Raw genomic sequence first — 21,944 nt, forward strand, 5'->3', positions numbered from 1 at the left:
TATGCTTCTAGTTTAGTTTTTATGGTGTTTTTTTTCTACACTACTGTTTTTTTATTTGTTTTTCATTTCTCTTACTCGGTGGCGGTTTCCGACATCTTGCCTAATGAAGGACTAATAAAAGATTATCTTGTTTATTTAATGTTTTTCATTTCTGCTTTAATATGAGCAGCGGTTACCGTAGTAACGATGTTTGTTTTATGAACCTGAAGTGATTTGCACCACTGAACAGCCATCTTGGTAGGCAAACGCACAGAAAAACCACGACTTTGAGACCAGTAAAAAGAACGTATATTTACAAATGTACAATATATATGTATAAAAAAAAAACGCTGATGTCGGGATCGATCTGTATGAGACGGAAAATGTGGCTTGTTTATTGTTGTCATAGCAACTGTCATGACGTTTAGTTACGGATACCTACCAAGATGGCTGTCGGCTACAGAGTTCTCAGAAGTATGACGTTACATGAAAACGTCACACTTTCAGTTGAAGCTAAGCTTAGTTTAGCATTAGCTTATAAACCAACAATTCATACTGTTTTATTTCAGCTACCAGACAGAAGCAGCAACAGCCCAGTTTTCGTTTTGGAGTTGCATTTTAAACCATTAAAACATTCCCTCCTTTGTGACCGCTTTTAATTTGAAATGAAATTTAGTCAAGCTGGCCTGTGATGCTCTTCGTCTCCGTGCGAAGCTCGTCTCTCTGGTTGCTCGGTGAGGTGAAGGTTGGCCGGGTTAATGCAGTTTGAAGCTGGTAAGGAGACTGAACAGGTTAATGATGTGACCTGGAGCAGAAGCCGTTCTCCAAGGGGAGTAGTCGCGCTTTTATTCCCCTACTCAGATGTAAGGATGAGCAGATGATTATCATTTGTTGGTGTGAGGCGGTGTCTAATCGCTTCATCACCCTCTTCATCATCACTCCAAGAGGCACACAAAAGCTCTCACGTGAAATGAAGGTCTTTCATGCACGACTCACCACTTTCCTCCTGGGAACTGATTAGCACTCTAATTTTCTGACCTATTCCGGCTTAATGAACGATGAGCGAATCTCTCCTAAGTTTAGTTTTTAGGCCATTTAGCGGCACCATCGTTTTCTCTTTTACGTCCCGTGGGATCAGACTAATATCTGCCATGAAAATGTCAGTAAAGAGCCAAAAAGGCGTGACGTACAGGACTTTCAGGTGATTATTTTTGTCTGATGATGATCAAATCGGTGTGGATGTGAGTGGATTTCACTCTGTAAAAACATGGAGTTCTGTTTGAAAAGCTACTGTCAGAAATTACAAAAATAATTTTATTTATTTAGCTTCTAATAAAAAAAATGGAGGTTCAATTTTTCAAAGTTCTATTTTCACCTGAAATTCATTAAAAGTTTAACAGTTTCAACTAAATATTTAATTTGCAAGATAAATATTTAGCTATAAACTAAATATAGTAGACTCGATATTTAGATCCAAACTAAACTTTAGACAGTGAGCTAAATAGTTTAAAACTAAATATCAAGTCTGATAACTAATCAACATTTAGCTAAATGTTAATATTTAGCTTCACCCTAATATCTTAGCTTGCTACCAAAATATTTAGTTTGATGATGAAATATTAACTCACAAGCTAAATATTTAGTTGCTGAACTAAATATTTAATTTAAGTTTCATAACTCAGTAATCAGTATGAAGCCAAATGTTTATATTTTGCTTTTGCCTGATTTTTTTTAGCTTCTTAATTAAATATTTAGTTTGAAGCTAAGATATTTTGCTTGCTAACTAAATATTTAACCTGCTAATTAAATGTTGAGCTTAGAGCTAAATATTTAATTTGCTAACTAAATATAAATAACTATTGCTAAATAACTATTTAGCTTAAAACTAAATATTTCTCACTAGCCAAGTATTTTAAAACTGAAGCTTTAGCTTGCTAGCTAAATATTTAGTTTTGAACTAAATCTTTAGTTTGTAAGCTTAATATTTAGCCTGCTAATTAAATATTTAATTTGAAACTGACATTTATAAATTAATGAATAGCATGTTGAAAATATGACTTTGAAAGAATTAACTAACATTTAATTTTTTTTCTTTTGACAGGCGAAATAACCCAAATTATTGCTGTTTATGTTTTTATTCTAAGGTCTGGATGTGGAGCTTTTTTTTTTTAGCAGTGACACCAAGTAGGTTCTGGGTTAAATTCCCGGTCTGGCGTCTCTCTGCATGGAGTTTGCATCCCTGTGAAGCAGAGGTTCTCTGGTTACTCCTGCTTCCTCTCAGAGTCCAAAACTTGACTGTTTGGTGAAGTCGTTTCTAAATTTCCCTAGTTGTGCTTCTAATTTCTGCCAAACTATGACTTCCCTACCATGTCTGATTCCTTTTCCGTCTCTTTTTACTCCGATTTGCTGTTGAATTCTTTCCGTTTATGGCACTTAGTCATTGTCTTTTCTTTGCAACATTCTGCTACTTCCCTTTAACTTTTATTTTTAGCCACAAGCAGCATGGCTGCAGGACCGTCTGTCTGTTCCTCAGACCAACTGAAATAATTTTGAATATTAAACAGCATCTGTGAGTGGTTTACAAACGGACGTGGCCGTTTAACAGAACAATCAGTCAGTATTGTTTTTAATTTCAGATGCATCCTTTGCAGCATTTTAGATAAATGTTTATTTTTCTATTTAAGAAATGATTAGAATAATTTTCTATTTGCTTCTTTTAATGTTTTTCTAATGTTGTATATTAGAAGGCTTGTGGTTAAATGAAAAATCTACATAATTTGACAACTTTTAAATTGATTAATCGATTAATCGTCAGAATAATCAATAGAATAATTGATTACTAAAATAGTTAGTTGAAGCATAATTTCCTTTCTTTTAATTTGATTCTAACAGTGTATTTTAAAAAGGCTTAAATAAAAGATCTGCAGAATGTGACCATTTTTTAAATCGATTAATCATCAGAATAACTGATTAATCAATAACCAAGTTAAGTTAAATGACTTTATTTAATTCCCAATCAAATGCATTAGCTGTCACAGCTCTAATTAGCATCCCAGGATTACCTCTGCATATGCTAATAATGCAGTTTGTTGTTTTAATCCGTTTCTCTCATTGTGTTTGTCCTTCAACTCTGGGACCGAATCTCCTCACCAGTTTCTGCTTTGCTCCGTTGGCTGGCTTCGTTCTGCTGCTCACCTTCTGCATCCCGCACCCCGCCGCTTCCTCCAAAGCCTCTGCCTATCTCTGATTACTCAGCACTATGCAAAGCGCTGGCTTCTTCACATTATAATCATCTCTTGTGTGTGCACCGTTCTCCGGTTGGTCAGATTTCTGACAGGTCTGCAGAAACATCCCGGCTCTCCCCTTTTGTCCCCCTCCAGTTTGCTCTGACTGCTCCCGTCTCCTTCATTCATTTAATCTCTCTGTTCTGTCTCTCCTCCTCGGTTATCTCTTCTCTGTTATGTTTTACAGGCTTGCTTTGAGTTTATTGAGTTTTCTTACATTCCTCTGGCGGTGTTCGTCAGAAACAGCTTGATACTGGAGGCCTCGTTAGCTTTGCTTGATGTTAAAGTCCTGACGACTTGTAATGTAATGGATGACACTTTTGTTTGTTTATTTAATTCCTGCCATTAAGGTGCTTCTATTGCGTGAAATTTATGCCCTTAATATGCTTGAAACTCCAGAAAATCACCTAAATAGGCCTGCAACTAATTAATTTGATCGATTAATTGATTAATCAGATTAAAAAGTTGGCATATTCTGTGGATTTTTCATTTAACCAACTTGGATTTTTTTAAATACAATATTTAAAATACGTGAAAAAATACAAATAAATAGTTAAATTATTTTTGTAATTAAGAAAATAAACATTTTATTGTCTAAAATGCAATAATATAGCATTCATTGTTGGAACATATTTACCAAAAATGATTTTTTTTTTTAATTCTTGTATGTTTTTTTTGGGTATTTTTTTGGCTCTGGGTGTTTTGTTCTTTAAATGGCTTTTTTTGAGTCTGCATACTCTGGTTAACTATTAAATGATTGCTAAATGATGATTATTTTAATAATCGATTAATCGTTGTAAATATATTCTGGATTTTACAGTTTTTTTAAGGATCCAGTGGTTTTTACCACGACGGCCAAAATCGTTGCATTGAAAGAATTTTTGGTCGCAAAACGAATTTTATCTGCTGAGTAATGAAGTCAAATTTTAAATGATTTTAGATCAACGATTAACTTTTTGGGGTTGATTATTTTCTCATTTGGCCTGTTGCTTTGCATTTGGGTAAAAGTAGGTCGATGTTTGTGGTTCTAGTTGCTCCAAATCTAAGACGATTGCAGAAACATCTGTTTTTTGTGCCTTATATTTAAGGTGGTATTTATTTATCAAAGATGAAAAAGTGTCTTGCGTTGAGGACAGGAGGCCGCACAGAATCCCTCAGAGGTCCGCAAACGGCCCCCGGGGCCACACTTTGGACACCCCTGCTCTAGGATTTATCTAACATGATGTAAATGCGTTATCTAAAACAAAAAAGAGACCAGAAATAATCTGAAGTAACCCTAACAAACCTCTGAAAAGGAAGTAACAGTTCTCTGCATGTGTGCAGAGTAGATGTAACGTCTCTTCCTTTAAAAAAATACAATAAATAAATCATCCAGTGTGGCCCCCTCAGAGCCAAAAAGCCACTTCAGAGTGAGTCAGATTACCGATCTGTCCCTGAAGGCTTGGCTCGGCGCAGCGCTTCAGGATCCGCAGAACCGAACGGCTGAATAACAAACAGCCTCGATCCTTCACGCAGGATCGACCAATCAGAAACCAGGGATGTCAGAAATATCTTAGAGAAAAACTGAAAACGTAAACGAGGAAGCCTCTAATTTGATGTAATTACACAAATTTATTCAAGTAGCTGTAATTACAAACCACTTTGCAGCTTTACATTTTCCGTGCAGATGTAAAAATGTCTCATCACTGATCTGGAACTGAGACATGACGGTTTCTTAAACATTCAGCTTCCTCATTATGAGCAATAATGAGGAGATTTTAAATTGAAATGGACTTTTGATGAGCCGTTTTGAAACATGAAATTGTGCGGATGCAAGTCTTTTCGTTGTTGGAACCAAGGATTTAGCTGCTACTGGAGGAAAACCTTCTTTTGAGCCGTTTTTGGCTGGAAACACAGTCTGACGGTTCATTCTTCACAGTGCAGGAGGGGATTCTGCATGTCTGGGACCTTGAAGGTGAGAATTAGTGGTTCATTTATACATATGAGGTGTGAATAGTGTGTTATTATGTTGTGAGGGTTGGCAGGGCTGTCTGTTCACATGGAGACCAGAGTTTCTGCTCCGGTCTGGTGGTTGTCTGCACCACTGCAGGCTTCCTGGAGGTGGAAGAGAGAAATCCTTCATTGTCCTGCAGAGGGGAAATGTTGATTTCACAGCATGAACCTAACAGGCAATCAGGGAAAAAAAAGTCGTAGTTAATTCCCACCTAAAGATAAATATTTGGGGATTAATCTCAGTTATTTTCAAGAAAAAAAATCAGAGAAAATCATGAGGTTAATCTCAAGAATTAGAAAATGTTAAGCTTTTTAAACTGAATTTTTTTTTCTAGACATTTTCTGAAACTAATTTTTTTTAAATCTGCTTTTTTTATAGCAATTTTTTTACATTTACAAGTCAGAAACGTCCCCTTGTTTTTCTAAAATATTTAGGAGATTCATCTCGCAATTTAAATTTTTTTTTCCATCAAAATTTTTTTTCCACTTTTTAAATTTTTCAAGTGGAAAATTTCTGTGATTAAACTGATAAAATTAAAGTTTTGACTTTTACAACTCACAAACTTACCAATTTTTTCTACAAAAATTTACAGTTTTTCTAGCAAATGTTTGACTTTTCAAATTCAAAAATTTCTAATTTCCTTTTGGGAAAATTGAGATAAATCACAATCTGAGATGTTTCTCAAACTCAGAAATTCAAAAAAAATTTTCTGGAAGATTTCTGAGATTAATCTCAACATTTGAATTTTTAAATAGCAAATGTATTTTTGGAGGCTTGAAATGTACTTGTTTTTTTCTAGAGAATATCTGAGATTAATCTCAAACTGTTTTTTGTAGAAATTAATTTCTTTCTATCCATAATGTCTCTAATACGCCGCTGCGCTCGGTTGCCTGTTACTTTGATGCTTTCCAAGTCTTTGCCTTCCAGCTGCTTCCTCACTAATTTCCAGCTCAGTTTTGTTCCTGTGACAATGGCAGCATATTGTCTTGTTTGTGTTCTGAAAATGGGAGAAAAAGGAAGCCAGAAAACAGAACAACTGTCTAAAGCAGATGAAAAGCATTTATTTCAACACCTCCTCCGGCCTGACAGACACTGAAGTGATTCAGCTTCCGTCAGCTGCTCATCTGCTGCACTTCCAATCATTTTATCTGTCTCTTAAAATGCTTTGTTGGATTTTTATATTTCCGGTGACCGGAAAGGGAACAAATTGTCTTTTTTAATGTGCAGACGCTGGTTTATACCTGGTGTTAGAGCCACAAACCTAAATGTATTTTTTATGATATTTAATGTGGTTTAGAAACATAAAGAAGAGCATAAACAGGATGGAAATCTGAAAAGTGCGTTGTCAAAAAGTTAAATGTGTCTTTCCTTTGGTAATTTGTAAAAATGACTTCCATCTGCCATAGAAATAGACTTATGACTCTCCCACCTGAGCTGTGAATCTGTGCAGATCCTCCACTGTTACCATTAGTTTGAGCCTCTCAGACTTTAACAAAACAGCTGAATTTATACTGAAAATACGTTAAATACAGGTGAATTCAATACACGGTTTAGGCACAAATAGCAGCAACCAGCTGCACTCGTGATTGAAGGATTTGCGTAAACAAGGTTGAATATAAAATAGAGACTGAAACTGAAATGTCCAGTTAAAATGGATCAATAGGGATGAATGTTTATGCTGGTATTTCATTCATTCCTACTTTAAATATACACTATTTTTAGAGTCACACCATTTTAGAGCTCTTATGACATTCATGCTTTCTTTCAGTTTCAAAATTATTTTTCAGTTTCAATTAATTTTTTCCAGTTTTAAAATTGTTTTTGCTTAAAAATTATTTTTCAGTCTCAAATATTTTTTTTCAATTTCAAAACAAATTTTTTGGGCAAACTTTTTGGTCCCAATTTAGCTCCGTAGTGACTCGCTTGTGGAACCTTTTCAGAATAATTCCTCTCAAACCCTGAAGTCGTCATCTCTCACTCGTCTTTTTTCCATCTCAGAAACACAAATAAACTTTTCTTTCTTTCTTTCCCCCATCAGTGTCTCTCTGGGAATGATGGTGTTGCCACTGGAACCGCCATCTTTGTCGCCATGACGATGCCATTCAGCCCCCTGTCCAGCGACGAGGAGCAACAAAGGATGCTGGGAAACAGCAGACATCTCTATCCTGGGGCAGAAGACGAGGAGGAGGAGGAGGAAGAGGAAGAAGAGGAGATGGAAGAGGACGAACGCGACGAGGACGGGGAGGAAGAGGAGAACGGCGAGCTGGAAGGAGACGAAGACGATGATGACGAGGAGATGGTGGAGGAGGTCAGGCGAGGAGGCATGCCTCGGATCGGGAGAGGCGAGGGACACAGACAGTCGGGCAAACCGGCGGGACGACCCGGCGGGGATCGACAGATGAGGCCAGGAAACCCGGGACACGCCGCCAACCCGTACTCGGCCAATCCCGGACCCACGCACCAAGCAGCAGCCAATCAGCAGCAGAGGAGGCTGAAGGAGCGCACTGCCAACTCGGTGCCATCTGAAGACGCCCACATCGCCATGATGGTGTTTCGCATCGGCATCCCAGACATAAAGCAAACGGTGAGTGCGGTCCACACACAGAGCAGGAGCATCAAAACCAAGATGGAGTCCAAGTCATACAATAACTAGCAATAACACAAGTTTATCGTCACTTCTTCAGCTCAGAGAGGAGATTCACACAAACAAAATGTTGGAAATCTTATTAAAGCTGCAACAAGTATTTCTTTGCATATTGGTTGAAACTGTCACAATGTCATGACAGTATGGTATGAGACGGATAATCTGGGAAAAAATCGAGCTCCTCTGTCGTCCCAGTGCTAAATAGAAACAACCAATCAGAGCCAGGAGGCGGGTTTTAGCGCCATAAATCACTCTATGTGTGGTGCTGATCATCAGGCTAGTTAGCATAGCCATGATGATGATGGGTAGACGGTTTTCCTCTAAAGGTAAGTTGTTTAGCAGCGAGTACATGAGATTGATTGACAACGCTAAGAACCGCCTCCTCGTTCAGGAGGAAGTGGAGGAGATTGATCTTTTCTAAGGTTATCTGTCTTTATCAGTGAAAAACCATGAGCCGTTTCTCTTGCTAGTGCTAGACTTGTGTGTTTGTTTTGGCTGCATTTACCCAGAGTGCCCTGCACTGTAGGCCACTTCCTGCTTTTGGAGCGGTCTCCACTTGGCATTCGAACCACACCAGAGTTCACTTCAACCCAGGGCTTGACAATAAATCAATAGGAATGCGCATTGCTGTACACAATGCGTGATCAATATCAATAGATAATACATCCGACTGAATATTCAATAATTTCACTGAACTGCACAGCATTCTGGGAAATGCAGACACAGGAAATACTTTAGCTGCTCAACGTAAGATTGGTAGAGTCAACTAACTCACTCATTCTTTGGTTACCTAGCAACGCACTCATTCTTTGGTTACCTAGCAACAGCCTACTGAGTAACTGGCGCAGCAGCAGTTTAAAGTTCTGCCACTTTGTCTGATAGCTGCGGCACCAGTTTGGCAGTATTTCAGATATTTCAGATATTTAAAACAAAAACCTAATCAATAACTATTGATATCGACGGATATGAAACGCTGCTATGTTTTTCAGCTGTATTGCTGAGCCCTACATCAACTGAGGCGGATCAGAGTTCGATTGCGACTTCACGCCTCCCCAAACCGAGATGACTTTCTAGACTAACAAACTGGAGTTGGAGTAAAGTGGACTGATCAGGGCTGGTGTGAATGCTCCCTAAAGTTACTGCGTTTCTGGTCCATTCCATCAAATGTGCAAAGAAAAAGTAAAAGTCGGAGAGGACGTTTTTGGATTATTCCATCAGCAGCTGCTAAAACGCATAAAAGACCTTTCAAGGTGACCTAGCTTCAGGGAGGAGAAGATGAAATGCTTAAAAGAGCCATCTGGATGAGAGGAAGTTGATCCTAAAACTGTAGCAGTAGGGGATTGGGAAGGAGTAAGAAACCGAGAGAGAAGAGGGTGAAGGAGAGGAAGCGCAGCCACTTGGTTGAAGTTGCCAAAGAGCTTTTTAAACGTTGCAGTGAAAAGCCCGTCTTTTCGGGGAGCGACTGGCTTTCAGAGGCCTGACGTCACGGCGGAGCAAGTTGGAGATGCAGCTGCCTCCATGTTCACAAACACAAACGCTTCCTGCGTTTCCCCACCGCTCTCTGATGATGAGGGATTTCTTTCCGCTGAATTATGGCTGGAGGCTAACCTCCGCTCATAATTGAATCACGGAGCGCTGAGAATTGTGGAGAAAGAAAGAAAAATGTTGCTCATCCGCAGATGAAAGCTGACCACCTTTGAGTTTGACGAGCTGAAGGTTACGTTCCTCTGTGATGTGTTCATCAGCTGACTTACAAAGAAGCTAAAGCATATTTTATATTTACCATCCCGGTGCACCGTAAATGCCTCACTGAACACGTCTTTCCTCTGGCTGCTCTGTGATTTATTATTGATCTGAGCGTTGGATGCTTGCAGCAGTGCGTGGTTAGTTGTGTGTGTGCTCGACGTACTTAAGCCCAGCCATAAATAATCCACCTATCTCTGTTTATTGTAACAAATCGGCTTTAAATTTAAGTCGTAAATATGAGGTTAAGTCCAAGATGTGAGCGTCGGCTCGGGGTTGAACTCCAGGAATCAGATGAACTGCCACAAACAACGAGCTGCAGGTAAAGATGGATGGAATGGAAGCAGATGGAGTAAAAGACTGAGATAAAAGTCCTAAAGAGACTGAAGTAATAAATATCTCCTCAATTATGGTTCATTCAGGAGGTTCACTGCAAAAACACAAAATCCTACCAAGTAATTTTGGTCTAGTTTATAGTGAAAATGTACTGCACAGTTAAAATAAGACAAAACTAACTTACGAGTAACTTTTCAGCAAGAAATAGGAGTTTTTAAAAAGTAAATATGTCCTTAATATTGATAACAAGACATTTTTCCCATAAGTTTCATAATTTGCCAATAGAACTAGTAGTTTTGATCAATAATAAGGAATTATTAACTTAAACCAAACTCCTATTTCTTGCTGAAAAGTTACTTATAAGTTAGTTTTGTCTTTCTTCAAATGTACTGAGAAATTTGCGCTAGAAACTGGACAAAATTACTTGGTGAGATTTGTGATTTGCAGGTGTTTTCCAAAGTGTGGGCTGCGGCCCCAGGTAGGGCCTCCAGGGGGCGCTTTAGGGGTCTCAGGAAGTTGAGGCCCCTAATTTCCCAAGAATTTGGAAAGAACCTGCACAAATTGAATCCCATCCAACTTTTAGTCTTAACATTTTCATAATAAATTTTTTCAAATAAAATAAGTAAAAATAATTGATTTAAATGTTATTGCAGTGTAATTCTGATGAGCAGAAAGGACTTCTCACATTTTGTAGAAGTATTTTTCAGCTGCAGATGCATCTTTTGCTACAATCATCAAATGTTCACTAAAGGAAAACTCTGTCGTTGCATTTCAGGAAATAAAATATTTATTTTAATATTTAAAAATGAAAGTAAATAATCTATTTCCATCTTTTAATGCATTTCTAATATTGTATAAAAACGATTAATTTAAAATGTATTTTTTATATGATTAATCGATTAATCCTCACAATAATCGATTAATCGATGAATAAAATGCTAATTTGTTTCAGCTGTTGTGCTGCATTAAAATGCCTGGTTATCAAACCCAGCTAAATAATCTAACAGCATGTTTCCTTGTCTTTCTTACTTTGAGTATGAGGTAAACAAACTGCTTCCCTCTTTCTCCGGTGTAATGGGAGTTACAACCAGATCCCCTGATGTTCACATTCCGACTCCTTTGTCTGAATGTAAACATTTATTGTTATTTTTAACATTTATTGTTAAAAATAACAATAAATGTGTTATTTTTATATGATTAATCGATTAATCATCACAATAATCGTTTAATCGATGAATAAAATGATCATTTGTTTCAGCTGTTGTGCTGCTTTAAAATGCCTGGTTATCAAACCCGGCTAAATAATCTAACAGCATGTTTCCTTGTCTTTCTTACTTTGAGTATGAGGTAAACAAACTGCTTCCCTCTCTCTCCGGTGTAATGGGAGTTACAACCAGATCCCCTGATGTTCACATTCCGGCTCCTTTGTCTGATTTTCCCCTCCTTTCTCTCTAAATCTGCACCGTTTCCCTTCCTCCTCCTGCTCTCCTTCCTTCAGTTGCTCTTTAATGTCTGCTAATATGCCATCATCCTCCCAGTATATTTGCTCTGTTCTACATGTCAGCTAATTCACCCTCAATAAAATCTAATTGCTGCCTAATTGTGTAGTAATGAGACCAGGGAGCGACTGCAGATGTTATGAATTGAAGGGAGGAAGACGTGGAGCGACAGAACGCTTCAGACTCAGAGGATAATTAGTTGCGTTTTTGTTTTAGGGCTGCAACTAACGATTATTTCAGTTATCGATTAATCGGATAAAAACCGGCACATTCTACATATTTTTCATTTTACCATTTAAGCCTTTTTATACAATATCAGAAATGCATAAAAAACTTTAACAATATTAGAAATATATTAAAATATGAAGCATTTTTAAAGTAAGAAATGAACATTTAATTTACTAAAATAGTTAATTTGAACCAGATGGAGCTAAAACCATGCCAGTTGGGGAGTTTTGTGAAATACATCTGCAGACCAGTGTTTTTATCTTAGATACAAAATATATATAATATATTCTATAATATAATATAAAATTGACTGGATGCTACATATATTTTGTACAGTTTTGGTTTAATTACTGTTCTAAATATTTTATTTTAATCATCAAATTTAATTTTTTTTGAGTCTGTATGCTCCAGCTAACGATTACGCGATCACTAAATTAGTTGATTTCAGTAACTGATTAATCACGATTAATTCAATTAATCATTTCATTCCTAGCTTAAGTCAAAAAAAAAAACTGTTAAAATGGTGGAAATCCACTAGAGTATTTTTCACGCGAGTTGTATTTTTTAATGTGGATTTCAGGGATTTTTATGAGTAATCTCAAATATCCAGGGCTGCATCTGTCCTCATAAAAGTACATTTGCCTTCGGTGCTTCAACACCCTGCAGTAAAGCTGTTCGAGGAGAGAGGAGGACGGGAAAGAGCCCTGGAGGTCAGGGTTTTATGAAGGACATCATTTTGCACCGACAGTCATGTCTATGCTCTATGCTGACCCTCTAAACCCAGAAACAACATCTTCAACCTTCAGACAAAACTCCTGTCAAGGTAAAACCTCCTGATTTAACTGAGCAGAACCTCCTTTGTGGTTACTTGGAATCGGTAGCGGATTTGTGTAATTTCCTATTTCACCACTGATCAGGAGCAAATGGAAACATTAACATCATCTGCAGACCCGCCAGTCTGAGTTATTACCTGAGTTAATGTTGTAAAATTCAGAAAAAATGGGAGAGATGAATCATAATTGTTTTTAAAATTGATTTTCAGAGAAATCGTGCAAAGCTTTAAAAATCCTTCATTCACTGAGCCACGAATGTTAAGTTATGTTAAATATATATAAGAAAATTTTAAATATGAACTATATATAACATGTATTGTAGAGAAATAAAAAGCACAAATACAGTGAAGCTTTTTGAAAATGTGCAACTTTTTATGTAATTAAGCTCTAATAATGAAGCCAAACATAAGTCCGTCCGTCCGTCCGTACTGGCTTACGTAGATCCGTAAGCCTACCGGTTTTTGGACTGGCGTTCCCAGAAAGCCTCCAGGGCAGCAAGGCTCCAGTGCTAACAGCTGCACCACCTGGTAGCTCAGTAAAACTTTTGATATATCCGATAAATGGTTTGCATTCTGGTCTAACTAGACCATTCCAAATAATTTGGAAGTTATTTGTTTTCTGGTTGTTTTTTATGCTAACTCATAAAACCAGCATAAAGATCATCCCGTCACCATTTCTGTGTTCAGCTCTCTGTCGCAGATGCGTCCTGACAAACTCGTGCATCTTTACTGCAACGCCTGTGAGACTGCAGAGAGGCATGACACTGGTGTTACATCAGTCCGTAGCTGATGACACTAACATGCATAATCATTGCTTTGCTGGGTTTGTGGGCCTTGATGCTCAGCACCAGTCCCTCCTCTTCAACTGGTTGTTCATGTAAAAAGCCAACGGTCCATTGACTCACTTGTTTGCACAGCGACAGGCAAACGTTTGTGTGTGTTGCAACTTTGGTTCGCATGACTCTCCCACCTCAGCAGGGGGTAAACGCCAAACTGGCTGCAGGTTTATTAGATTGTCAAAGTCATGAAGACGCAGCAGAGTCGGCATTTGGCTTCTGAGTGTATTAAACAGCATGAAGCAAATGGGTTTTTCTTTTCTGTGTGACTAGAGATGAAGTCTTTGCAGCCGTTGTAGGAGCTTCCAGCCACAATTTGTGCCCTGAAACAACAAACCTATCCCCTAAAAATGGATTGTTGAGTGAGAAACGTGAACCTCTTGGCACTGCAGGACACACAGAGCAGAGGTTCTTTGTGAATGAAAGGGGAAGTATTGTAGGGCAGTAAAAACAGACAGTAGAAATGGATTTGCTCTTAGTCTGAACAAAGAAAAGGGAACTACATCAGAGTTTGGTCGAGAAAGATACAACAACAAGGATGTGGAAAGGAAAATAAGAAGCAATATGTTATGTTATTTAATCAAATTAATCGATTGAAATACTCATTAACTCAACAACTACTAACCAGTGAACTAGCTGGAGTATACAGACAACACATTCAGAGCAGCAATTAAGCCAAAACACTACAAAAATATACATTTTGCATTTCAGATAAAAACCTTCTGTGTCTGTTTATATGTTCAACCCAAAACTCATTTGTCATACTTTTAGCTTCACCTGGTTCAAATTCTGTAAAAAGATAAAAAACTATTTATGCAACTGTAGTCATCCAATTATCTTCAAATGGATTTAAAATGTATGACAATATTTTGTGATAATAAGTCATAATGAGAGCTATTCATTAGAAATATTTACATAACTGTTTGGTTGCGACTTTGTGTTACGGCAATTAAATCCCCACAAACACAAATACCGCTCTTGACAAACGTTCCCAATTGTGATATGCATATGTAGGATCCAGTTACAGGAATAATTATAATTCATGTAATCAAACTGCATTTAACCAAGTTTTGAAATGTGTTAATATTTATAGATGGTTTCAGTGGAGAAAGTAGTAAAACTAATGGTCTTAACAACATAGACAGTTTTGTGGGCTTTGAATATCATTAATTTGAATTTATCATGACGATAAATAAAATAAATTATCATGACAGGAGATTTATCACGATAAATGATATTTGATGAATACCCACCTGACTGCAGATGCAAATGATCAAACATTCACTAAATGAATGTCGTGTTACTGCATTTTTATCAGTAAAGTGTTTATTTTCTCACTTAGAAAAAGAATTAAATGATGATTTCATTTGCATATTTGAATTTATGAAGTGGTTATATGAAAAATCAGCAGAATGCGTCAATTTTTAAACCCAATTAATCGATTGTCAGAATAATTAATCGATTACTAAAATAATGGCTAGTTGAAGCATAATTTCCTTTCTTTTAATATGATTCTAATACTGTATTTTAAAAATGATTAAATGAAAGATCTGCAGAATGTGAATGTTTTTTAAATCGATTAATCATTGGTGCAATCAAATAATTGCAGAGTTTGGTTGTTTTTTAATCGATTAATCATCAGAATAATCAAATAATCGATTACTAAACTAATGGTGCGTTGCAGCCCTAATTTCTTGGTGCATTTGACAGGAATGCATTTCCCAGCAGAGCTCATTAAAGGCTTCCCGTCCCCCTGCACTCGACCTGCAGGGAAACGGGCCACGGGGACGGAGATGGTGGCAGAGAGGAGCGGCTCTTTATTTCAGCACAGATAAGCGCCGGAGCCTCTCCGGGAAGGAGGACGGAGTCTGAGACGGAGACAGGCAGGGGAAGATAAAGAGCAGCACGGACAGAGAGAGTGGGCGTTTGTGAGTGGGAAAGTGTGATCACGGCTTCAGGAGGCAAGACAGGATTTCACATCTGAGTGATATTAAAAACCCATCGGGGGGAAAAGAACTGGGATTAAAGCAGCATCAAGTTGTTAATGTGAAGCTAGAAATCATATGACATTTTTACACAGACGCTGAAAACATTATGCACAGTCAAATGTGTGAGTTTTAATGTATGATTTTTTTCTATAAATACAACTCATCACACTTACTTAGGTCTAATTTAGTAGCACCTTCCTCATAATTTCAACACTGGAATAATTTTTTTTAAAACTTCATGGATTTAATTAAAGTGATACAAATAATGTATAAATATATTCCAGGGCTGCAACGAATGACTATTTTAGTAATTGATTAATCTATTAATTATTCTGACGATTAATCAATATTCAATCGAATTGCCTAAAATCTCAGTTAACCACTTATACAACATTAAAATATGCACATAATTGCTTAAAATTATGAGCTAATTTGTTTTTTAAATAAGAGAAAAAACCTTTTATTGCCTAAAATGCAACGACACAGCATTCATTGTATGTTAGTAGCAAGGGATGCATCTGCAGCTAAAAACATTTAACATCGACGTGAAGGTATTTCTTTTGATTAATTGATTAATGATGGATGCAAAAGATGCTTAAAATGAGAACTTTACAAAATATGAAGTTGAAACGATCCCACTTGAGGAGTTCTGGGTAGAACATATTTACCGATAAAGATTTTATTTTGAACTTAAATGCAACATTTTTGGCTTAATTTCTGCTCTGAATATGTTGTTCTTTCAGCAAATAGCTTTTTTAAATCTGTATATGCAAGTTAGCGATTAATCGATTACTAAATTAGTTCATGATTACTTCAATAATCGATTAATCACAGTTAATTGCTTCAGCTCCAGGATTTATGTTCAATTAAAGTTGTGCTTCAACCTCTTTGGTTTAGCTCAGAAAACCTGAATAATTTGCATCTAAAATGCTATAATCTTCTTGAACTCATCTGTTCTTCTCATGTTTTTAATTTGTGGAAACATTAAAGTTGTAATTTTATCTCATAGATGAGATAAATCAATCAAACCGTCTCGGCCTGTCCACCAGAGGGCGCTCCAGCTTGTGTGGGAGCTACAAAACGGGCTGTTTGGGTGAGAAAAATCCCAGTTAGCTGCAGAATAACTTACATTTTCCTGGAGGTTTGTTCACCAGAAGCTTTGATGCTTCATTAAGTGCAGAAATCTCAACTTTTTAGGCGCCGCTATTAGCTCGTATTAGCTTGAGTGGCGTCCCAGTGTGACAGCTGAATCCTCAGCATTCATTCCCTCCTGCTGGGACTGACTCACTCCAGCTTCTTTGATGCTACTGTAAATACGCCTGTGTGTGTGTGTGTGTGTGTGTTTGATGAAAACCTAGTGTAAAACAAACATTGGGATTAAATCTGCGGTGGTGTAAATCGTTAAAAAAAAAAAAAGAGGAAAGAAACACACACACACACCTATTCACACAACAAAGCCCGTGCACGTGCTCACACAGGCGCACCATCGCGGTACCACATCCCAGGGAACACGGGGAGGTTTCTATGGCAACAAGCATCCTGCTCCGCTAATGAACCGGTTGCTGTGGCGACCGTGTCGGCTGTGCTCAATCGGAGTCGAGAAGATGCACAGAAAAAAAAAGAAACAAATAATAAACTGGGAGCATTCCTTTCTCTCCCCCTCCCCGTGTGTGTGTGTGTGTGTGTGTGTGTGTGTGTGTGTGTGTGTGTGTGTGTGTGTGTGTGTGTGTGTGTGTGTGTGTGTGTGGGTGCGTGCGTGCGTGCGTGATGTTGAGATAAATGACACACTCAATGAGCGTTGCGTGAGAGAGCGATCGCAGCATCTGCTGCACTCTGCGTGGGCCAGATTCGCCTCGCTGCCGCCTGAAGGTCAGAGCGGAGCGGACCGGACCGGAGGAGCCGGATCAGAACTCAGCCGGCCGGGCTGCAGCTCCAGAACCCGCCTGAGCCCACCAGGCTGCGGCTCTTCAGCTGCAATTTGCTGACTGAACTCCAGAACCGCCAGGCGTTTTGAATGTCCAGAACCAAACCTGCAGTCACTGTGTGTACGGACTGCATGGCGTCTCAGCTTGAGCTCAAAGAACGAAACTATGATGGAGTTTTAGGGCCACACTGAGAAATAATGAAAATAAATAACATTACATGCCATAAAATTACAAAAATAGTTGTAAAATTACGAGAATAAGGTCGAAATAATGCAAGAATAAAGTTGCAGCATTAAAAGAATAAATCATATCATCACTTTATTCATGTACGACTTTATTAGGTCACCGAAGTAAAGTAATATTTTTTATTATATTATTTTGATTTTATTCTTGTAATTTTATTTGATTCTTTCTAATTGTATGGAACTAAGTAAGCGCGGCGAAGTTTAATATAAAAACATGAACAATTGTAGCTAATCAAATTTTAGGTTTTTGGACATTTAATTTCTATTTATTTGAACTTTATACAACCAAATATAAGGGCCAGGCTGTGATTTTTTTATTTATACATGTTTTTTCAAGAATAAGATCATAATGGAAGAAAGAAGTAGTAATTTAACGAGAACTTCAACACAAAAAAATATAAAAAATTAAAATGAGGAATGATGAGCATCTTGTGAAGTTATACTTTTATCAGTAAGGAAAGGAAGGAATCTTTTCACAGATCATTTCATCCTAAATGAGACATGTTTAGATTCAGATTTCAAATTAAATGCATTTCTTATTTGTCCTAAGTTTCTCCATACATAAAACGATGCTATACTGTCTTCCATTAAGCAGAACTACTGATCGCTTTCTTGATTAATCATAATAATAAACACGTTTCTGTCGTCTTAACGTCGAGTTTATCCTGCAGAAATGTCTGCGGTTCAACCCCGACGCCACTGTGTGGAAGGCCAAGCAGCAGGTGCTTTGCTCTCTGACCGAATCGCTGCGAGACGTGCTGAACTACGGCCTCTTCCAGCCCGCCACCGACGGACACGACGCCAAGTTCCTGGAGGAGGAGAGGCCGCTCAGAGAGTACCCACAATCCTTTGAGAAAGGGGTGCCATATTTGGAGGTACTTCTTCTGCCTGATGTGCAGTACGCTGTTCTTCCTGAAGATGTCACTGCTGTTCTTTAGTGCAGCAAAAACAGATTGGATTAAAGCTGCAGGATGTAGCTTAAATAAGGAATGTTTGTTAAAACTGTCACCATGTCATGACAGAGGAATATGAGACAGATAATCTCTGAAAAGTTTGATTTCCCCCACCTCCTCCATGAGCTGCTATCACCATCTGAGGAAATAAACCGCTCCCGTTCAAAAACAACCAATCAGAGCCAGGAGGACGGTCTTAGCGCTGTCAATCAACTCATGTACTCGCTGATAAATGTGCTAATGGTGGAGAAACAACTAACTATTACAGAAAACCCGTTTACCTGCCATTATCAGTGGCTATGCCTAGCATTCACAACAGCCTATGCTAGCTGCATTGTGGCAGAAAACAAATGGGGTGGGGAGGATGAGTGGCCAAGATTGTGATTGACAGCGCTAAGACCCGCCTCCTGGCTCTGATTGGTTGTTTCTAGTTAGCACTTGGAAAAGACAGACGAGCTAAATTTTTTCTCCCCAGATTATTTGTCACAAGATAGTGATAGTCCAAACAAATATGTGAAAAAAAACTTTTTATAGAAGTTACATACTTTAGCTTTAAGGAGTGTTAAATATATGAGGCATCTTCTTTCTTATCTTCTGAGGGGAATAAATTTAAAAAATTGGCTTTACAATAAGTTTGCGCTCCCCATTTTTGTGTACGTGGGTCAAAAGCTGGGCAATGTTAACAATGCTAATGCTAACAGAGGCTCTCCTGTTTCTCCGTTTCTGTCGCCGGTTTAGTTCCGGTATAAAACCAGGGTTTACAAACAGACCAATCTGGATGAGAAGCAACTGGCCAAGCTGCACACCAAGGTAAGAAATCCTTTATTTATCACCTCTCATATCAGAACAGAACATTAGATCTGACAGTTTTAACACTCCCTCTGCTAATGCAGGCCAGTCTGAAGAAATTCATGGATTACATCCAAACCAGCGCTGTGGACAAGATGGCCAAGTTCATAGACAAGGGCCTGGATCCAAACTACCAGGATCCTGACACTGGTGGTGAGGAGAGCTGCACAGCAGATGTTTATGTTTTCTTACAGCTACACTGGATGCAGCAGCTGATCTAGAGAGAAAGAGGCTAAGGTTAGCCGCCAACAATGTTTAATGTGGCAGAGGCGACATATTTACAATTTTTCTATTATTTTTTTTATTTTCAATCATAATGTCTCCACAATTCTTTCTTTAAAAGTTTTGAGTCACCATCTTCTTTGGATTCTGTGTTTTTTGGCGGTTGAGGCTACCGCTAATTAGCTGCTGTTTGCTGTCGGTTTTTTTGTGCATTTTTGTTGTGATACAGGTATTAAATGTCATTCATGATGGTCAACAGGGTTAAATTTGAGTTGGTGAAACCTACAGAAACCGTGAATTATCAGTTGTGGCATCCCAAGTACCCAGATATGTTATTGAAAAGCAGTAATTTAATGCATGGTGCTGTAAATAGTCTACCCTTCAAAATATTGCATCCAGGAAGCAAAAATTTTTAGTAATCTGCTTGTTTTGAAGATATAGTCTGCAAACTGAAGTCATTTTTTAATGAAGCACCCAGATCATTCACCTTGTGGGAGAAAGTGTTTACAATTAGACAAAACAAAAAAACTGTTGTTTTGTGCTGCATTTTCAAAAAGTAGCCTTGCCACAGACGCAACAATAAAACACTACATCCAAAGTGAAACGTGGAGGTGGCAGGAAACATTTTGCGCTCCTGCCAAAAGAGAGTGAGTTCTGAAGTTAAATGGAAAGCTGCTTCAATGACGGATTAGTTGTTATTCAACCTGATTATTCCACTTTTTAAACATGTTTATTGTGTTCACAGTTGTTTCACTTTTAATTTAATTGTACAGGATAAATTTGGAATATGATTAATGGTTTATTAGATTGAAATTATTGGTTCAATCTAATAAACCGATTGGTTGTTAGTTAATCCAATCGATTAACTAATAACATCCATTAAGACCTTCTTTCAGTGTTGTAGTTTGGCCTCCGTCCAGCAGAGGGCGCCGCTGATAGGCTTCCTTAACCGGAGCTACAGAAACAAAGATGGCGGAGCCTTCTCTGTGTAGAACCAAAGTGTAACGGTCCAAACCGAGTCCTTTTTAATTAAAAGAAGAACTCTTGCGATTCTTTGATGAATTAAAACACTCGACAAACTCTTTACCACCTTCATAGCGCTGGAGGATGTGATGATAGAAAAGCGGAGTGGATTTTAACATGATATAAAAAGACATGGCGCCATTAAGCACGGCTAATTTAGAAGACTGGTTAAGTTTAACTAGGTAAGGAAACCATAATTTTCTATTATTTAGTCAGTATTTCACTCAGCCGACACACAAAAATTTTCACATTTAAGGTGTTTTTACAATGCAGCATATGAAAACTTTGACTTCTATACAAGAGGAAACTAAGGTTTTTAAGAAACGATTATTAGTTAATCGTTAGTTGATAAGAGTAATTAACTTTAGATTAACTCATTAATGAAGACTTGCATCCTTAATGTGGGATGTTTTAACATAAAAATTCAAAATGTCTTAAAGCTGCGAATAGATTTAAGCAGCTATGTGACCTGACGCCTCAGCTGTTAAATCTCAACCTTGTTTCCAAGCAGAAATCAAACCTTCTGTTTTCTGCCCTCGGCTCTGTCGGCTGTTGTCCCAACAGTTTTTTGGAGATCGGAACCAGGCCGGCTCGCTGACTGGTGGCTTTCCCCGGATCCTGCCGGTGTTTAAGGGCCGCGGCAGACGGCTCATTTACAGCCGAGGCGTGTTGCTCTGGGAACGGGTGTCAAAACACGGAGAGAAGCGTGTGAAACGTGCTGCCGCTGCTGGACACATGGGGGCAGCAGAGAGCCGTAATGAAACGATTCAGAGCTGTTATTAAAAGTCCAGCACAGCTTAGTGAGGGACTGACTGATCAAAATGTTTTACTCTGCCTACTCATGACATCCAGATGCCACAGAATGAGTCTTTAATTAGAGATAATTAGTTTCTGTTGGTTTCGGTCCGGTTGGTGGCGGAGGCGCCTCATTTCCGTCGAAGGGAAGAAGAAGAAGAAGTTCTGAAGGAGAAACACCTGAAGAAGTCTAGTTAAAACATGTCAGCTATTGGATTTATAACTGAGACCCACAGAAGACGAGCAAAGACAAAGATTCAGCAATTTTCCTGCTTACCAGAAAGCAACACTGGAAACTTGCTGTTACCATGACAACCACATTTCTGCTGGAAATACTTTAAATGTTTTCGTTCCTCAAAGTCTAAGTGTTCCTGTAGCATATATCAATCTATCCGTCTATCCATCCGTCCATCCATCCGTCCGTCCATCTGTTCATCCATTCGTCCATCTGTTCATCTACCCACCTGTTCAAATGTTCACCTATCCATCCATCTGTCCCTCCGTCCATCTGTTCATCCATCCGTCCATCTGTTCATCCATCCGTCCATCTGTTCATCCATCCATCCATCC

At 38.2% G+C, this 21,944-nt stretch overlaps 1 protein-coding gene and 1 long non-coding RNA gene across 5 annotated transcripts in view; one reads left to right on the forward strand and one right to left on the reverse strand.

Moving 5' to 3' along the window:
* shank1 (SH3 and multiple ankyrin repeat domains 1) overlaps positions 1 to 21,944 on the forward strand; it is an 85,181-nt gene that overhangs the window by 19,872 nt on the left and 43,365 nt on the right. For 2 of the 4 annotated variants that reach the window (XM_017306286.1, XM_017306287.1), the window contains exons 1-5: positions 4,899 to 5,217; positions 7,295 to 7,840; positions 18,204 to 18,407; positions 19,224 to 19,295; positions 19,379 to 19,487. In XM_017306286.1, coding sequence (XP_017161775.1) covers positions 5,200 to 5,217; positions 7,295 to 7,840; positions 18,204 to 18,407; positions 19,224 to 19,295; positions 19,379 to 19,487 — 949 coding nt within the window. In that variant the 5' untranslated portion in view covers positions 4,899 to 5,199. Of the gene's footprint in view, positions 1 to 4,897; positions 5,218 to 7,294; positions 7,841 to 18,203; positions 18,408 to 19,223; positions 19,296 to 19,378; positions 19,488 to 21,944 lie in introns of those variants that run through there. The other 2 variants (XM_017306288.1, XM_008416387.2) reach the window with 2 other exon arrangements.
* LOC108166507 (uncharacterized) overlaps positions 19,462 to 21,944 on the reverse strand; it is a 3,120-nt gene continuing 637 nt past the window's right edge. The window contains exons 2-3 of the long non-coding RNA XR_001776873.1: positions 21,100 to 21,253; positions 19,462 to 19,551 (exon numbers count right to left, since the gene is read on the reverse strand). This is a non-coding gene — a long non-coding RNA (uncharacterized LOC108166507). The remainder of the gene's footprint in view (positions 19,552 to 21,099; positions 21,254 to 21,944) is intronic.

The sequence above is a fragment of the Poecilia reticulata genome, linkage group LG8 (genome assembly GCF_000633615.1).
Source record: "Poecilia reticulata strain Guanapo linkage group LG8, Guppy_female_1.0+MT, whole genome shotgun sequence".
Taxonomy (NCBI): domain Eukaryota; kingdom Metazoa; phylum Chordata; class Actinopteri; order Cyprinodontiformes; family Poeciliidae; genus Poecilia; species Poecilia reticulata.